Source organism: Geospiza fortis, unplaced genomic scaffold (genome assembly GCF_000277835.1).
Source record: "Geospiza fortis unplaced genomic scaffold, GeoFor_1.0 scaffold667, whole genome shotgun sequence".
NCBI lineage: Eukaryota > Metazoa > Chordata > Aves > Passeriformes > Thraupidae > Geospiza > Geospiza fortis.
The window spans coordinates 4123-8006 of record NW_005054807.1 but is presented as its reverse complement, the minus strand read 5'-3'; the positions used below and the strand labels follow the sequence as shown (position 1 = coordinate 8006).

Sequence of the window (3884 nt, the reverse complement as noted above, 5' to 3'; positions counted from 1 at the left end):
AGCAGCCGAGGAGGTGGATCCGACGGCGGTGTTCTGGGGGAAGGAGGTCATGATGGGTCCTGGCAGGGTGACCAGCACAGGGGAAGGGTCGATGATGACGCGGGAATCCTGGCATTGCAGGGCACAGGGCTCGTTGCAGCTGTTGGCCAGCGGGGTGGGTCCGCAGGGACTGCAGCGGTCGTAGCAGGCCATGGGTGTGGTGTGGAGGGTGCCTGGAAGAGAGAGGGGTGAGGCAGGGTAGGAATATGGGCAGGGGTATGGGGGTGCAGGAGGGTGAGGGAGTGTGGAGGCTGTTGTAGGGCTGTGGGGAGGCATGAGGGCTGCTGAGGTTGGGGCAGAGCGTGCTGCAAGAGAGGGACCAGGGGTGCGGGAGCAGGAGGGTCAGAGGATTGAGGCTCACCTGGTTTTCTGCAGGATCAGAAGGCGTGAGGAGAAGTGTGTGAGGGAGAGAGGCTCTGGGCCGGCTTTTATGCTGGTTGTGGAGGGGCGGGACAGCCTTGTCCCATGGCCTTGGGGCATTTTGAGGCAGCAGCTCTTGCCCGGGCCAGCTTAGGGAGACATGAGCTGGGCAATGTTTTCCTTCATGTAGTTTTGCAATTCCATGTCCTGCTCTTGAAACCATTTCCATCTGACCTTGGCAGCAACTTCATTACATTTGTATTTGGGCAGATTTGATTGTCCCATGTGAGTCAGGGAGGGCTGAATAAACAACCAGAGCCCAGCAGAAATGCGATGTCATCAGTGAGATCATTTTGTGGCACACGTCCTGTGGTTTGTGCGTGCCTTGTGAAGATTGGGACTCTGTTCTGTGCCACTGGATGTCCATCCATTAGTGTGTTGCAGCCAGGAATTTTGAGGGGGCTGCTGATGTCCTGGGGAGGTCACTCTGCAAGAGCTTGGAAAGGTCACAGTGCCTGGGAGCTCTTCCTGATGGATAAAAGGGACCCCGCAGTTGTTTCTTGTTTAGGATCAAGAGAAAGGATCTGGAAATTAAAGCCTCAATAAGTTGAACTTGTTCCAATGCTGTGATCCATTTGGATTTCTCAACCTTACGTGGAAACGTACTCTGTCATTCAAAGTATATTTCTTTACCTCTTTAAGAAACCAAATAAACAAGTAACCAATAATGCTTGATCATGTTTTGCCCAGGCTGTTCTCTGATGTGAATTTGTTTATTCTGCATTCAAGCCCTATGGTTTCATAACTTGTATCCTGTCAGTTGTATTATTTTGGTCCTGTTAGGAACAATCTCTAATTGCTACTGGATTGTCATTGTGATCCTATTTCCTCCTCTGTCATGTTGCTGGCATGTCTTTGTGGAATTCTGTGATTCTGTGTCCTCCTCTACAGGCTGTTTCCATCTGACCTTTGCGGCAGTTTTTGATTTTGAGGAGTAGAGGCCAAAGTATTGGTATTGGTATGTGGTATATGACATTATTGGTTTGTGTCAGGCACATAGAGTACAACAACAAAGCCTACAAGAACTGGGGTGTTGTGAGTAAGGTCATGCTATGGAACACTCACAACATCTCCTTTGTCCATTCTTCACTTCTCACAAAAATAAACCCCACGCGTCTCCCATTTCTAAGCACAAGGTCTCTCTGGTCCCCTCAACCTCTTGCTGTTCCTGCACTGTTTTGCTTCACTAAGTCCATGTCTTTCTTCCACTGTGCAGCCCAACTCATCACCCTAAATCAGATATCCTTATCACTGAGGAGACAGGAATTATCAATCTGCTAGAAACCCTTTTCCAGAAGTTCTTTTGCTCCAAGGATGCATGGCCATCTCTTGAACATTTTGGTCTCTATTGGTGTCTCTATTTTGATCCTTATTTTGCCACCTATAGGTGATAATAATGACATTGTCACGCCTCCAATTAACCACCAGCTATTCCTGCACTCCACACTTCTTTCTATGTAGCCCAGGAAATGGCTTGTGGCCTGAGCTGAAAATTCATGTTGCTGTTTCCTTTTAATATTTTGGTCCTCCAGAACCCTCAGGTCATTCTCTGGTGGAACTGCTCTTGAGGATTCCCTCTCCAAAGCTGTGCTCATGTCTGGGACTGTCCCAACCCATGTGCAGGACCTTGAACTTGGATTTGTTGAACAAGAAGAGGTTTTTACGTTCCCAACATTCCCAGTGTCCCTCCTGATGGCATCCCTCTATGTTCTTGTGTCAACTGCAACACTCAGCTTCCTGGCACCTGCAAACATGCTGAGGGTGGTCTCGATCTCACTGTTCATCTCCTTGATAAAATATTCAAAATCATCAGTCCAAGGCAGAGGCCTGGTGGCCTCGTCTCTGGCCTCCACCTGTACATAGAGCCATTGACCATCACCCTCTGTCTGTTCCTCATCCGTTCATTAGACCCCCTTTTAAACCCACGTGTGCAATTTAGAGATAAAGATGTTATGTGTGACTGTGTAAAAGCCCTGACAGAAGTTCAGGATGACACCAGTTGCCCTTTCCTTGATGCCCAAAGCATTCTATCTGGGGAGGACCTTCTGTTCCTGGCAGAGCATAAGTGAATCTTGAGGTCACCATCTACTCTTTATTTTAAAAAACTCCAGCAGTTACCAGGACAGGATTAGGAACAGAAATAAAGCAGGTTGAGGGAGGTGAACATCCTGTTTCCCACCACAGGTGAGGCCGCATGGACACGAACATGGTTGACCAAGAGCAGTGCAGGGCCACCATGACACTGATGGGAGTGGAGGATCCTTGAGATGAGGAGAAGCTGAGAGAGCTGGGAGTTCTCCCAGGCAGGAGGCAAGAATGCAAATGGGACACGTTGTCAATATGCCATGGAATGACCTCACCGACGACAACCCAATGCTTGTAAGCTTTGCTTGAATCTTCTACATGTCCTGGCATGCAACATCAACAACAACACCTTGGTCTCTAATTCTCGCAGCTAAAAAGTATCACCAAGGTCAGGTGGAGATGGCCTCAGGGGCAGAACATGAAATTGCACAATTCCACAGAGGAACAACCAAACCATGCAAAGAAGGAAAGAGGAGCTCGCTGGGTGTCCATTACTAATTATTGGGTTTTGCTCACAGGAACAAAACATTAGGACTAATGATTATAAGTTATGACACCTTGTGGCTTGAATGCGGAATAAGTGAATTTGATGTTACAGATCAGTTTGGGAAAAAAGGGATCAAGCCATGTTTGTTCTTATTTACGGGATTTCTTAATGAGGCTGAGGAATACACTTTAATTTAGACAGTGTACATGCTTGAGTAAACTTCAGAAATCCAAATGGGCCATAACAATGGAACATGTTCAGCCTAAACAGCCTGTCATTTTCCAGATTCTCCCTCTTGCTCCCACAGAAGACACGAAAGAACAAACTCTATTTCAGAAATCAGGAGCAGCACCCAGTCACCAGAACCTTTCCAAGATATGGTTCAGTGACCTTCCCAGGGCATCACCAGCTCCCTCAGCATTCCTAGGTGCAACACAACAACTGACAGACATCCAGAGGCACAGAACAGAGTCCCAGTCTTCACAAGACACCCACAAACCACAAAACACGAGTTCCAGAAAATGACCTCACTGATGACATTGCATTTCTGCTGGGTTCTTGTTGTTTATTCAGCCCTTCCCTGACACACATCTAACATTCAAATCCACCCAAATGCCATCTCCTAAAGCTGCCGACAAGGTCAGATGGACATGGCCTCAAGAGCTGGATATGACACTGAAGTGTTGTGGGAATGAAAATACTCCACACCTCGTGACTCATCAGGCCAGGCAAGACCTGTTGGCTGGTGAATGCCCCAAGGCCATGGGACAAGGCTGTCCCACCCATCCAGGACCTGCATAAAAGCTGGCCCAGAGCCTCTCTCACTCACACACTCCTCCTGACGTCTCCTCCT

At 48.1% G+C, this 3884-nt stretch overlaps 2 protein-coding genes across 2 annotated transcripts in view; one reads left to right on the top strand and one right to left on the bottom strand.

Annotated features, from left to right (window-relative positions):
- LOC102036911 (feather keratin B-4-like) overlaps positions 1-241 on the bottom strand; it is a 388-nt gene extending 147 nt beyond the window's left edge. Inside the window, exon 1 of the mRNA XM_005431191.2 lies at positions 1-241. This exon is cut by the window's left edge and continues 147 nt beyond it. Coding sequence (XP_005431248.1) covers positions 1-192 — 192 coding nt within the window. The 5' untranslated portion in view covers positions 193-241.
- Positions 1-3884, top strand: part of LOC115949143 (feather keratin B-4-like) — an 8563-nt gene that overhangs the window by 4113 nt on the left and 566 nt on the right. The gene's annotated exons all lie outside the window — the stretch shown is intronic.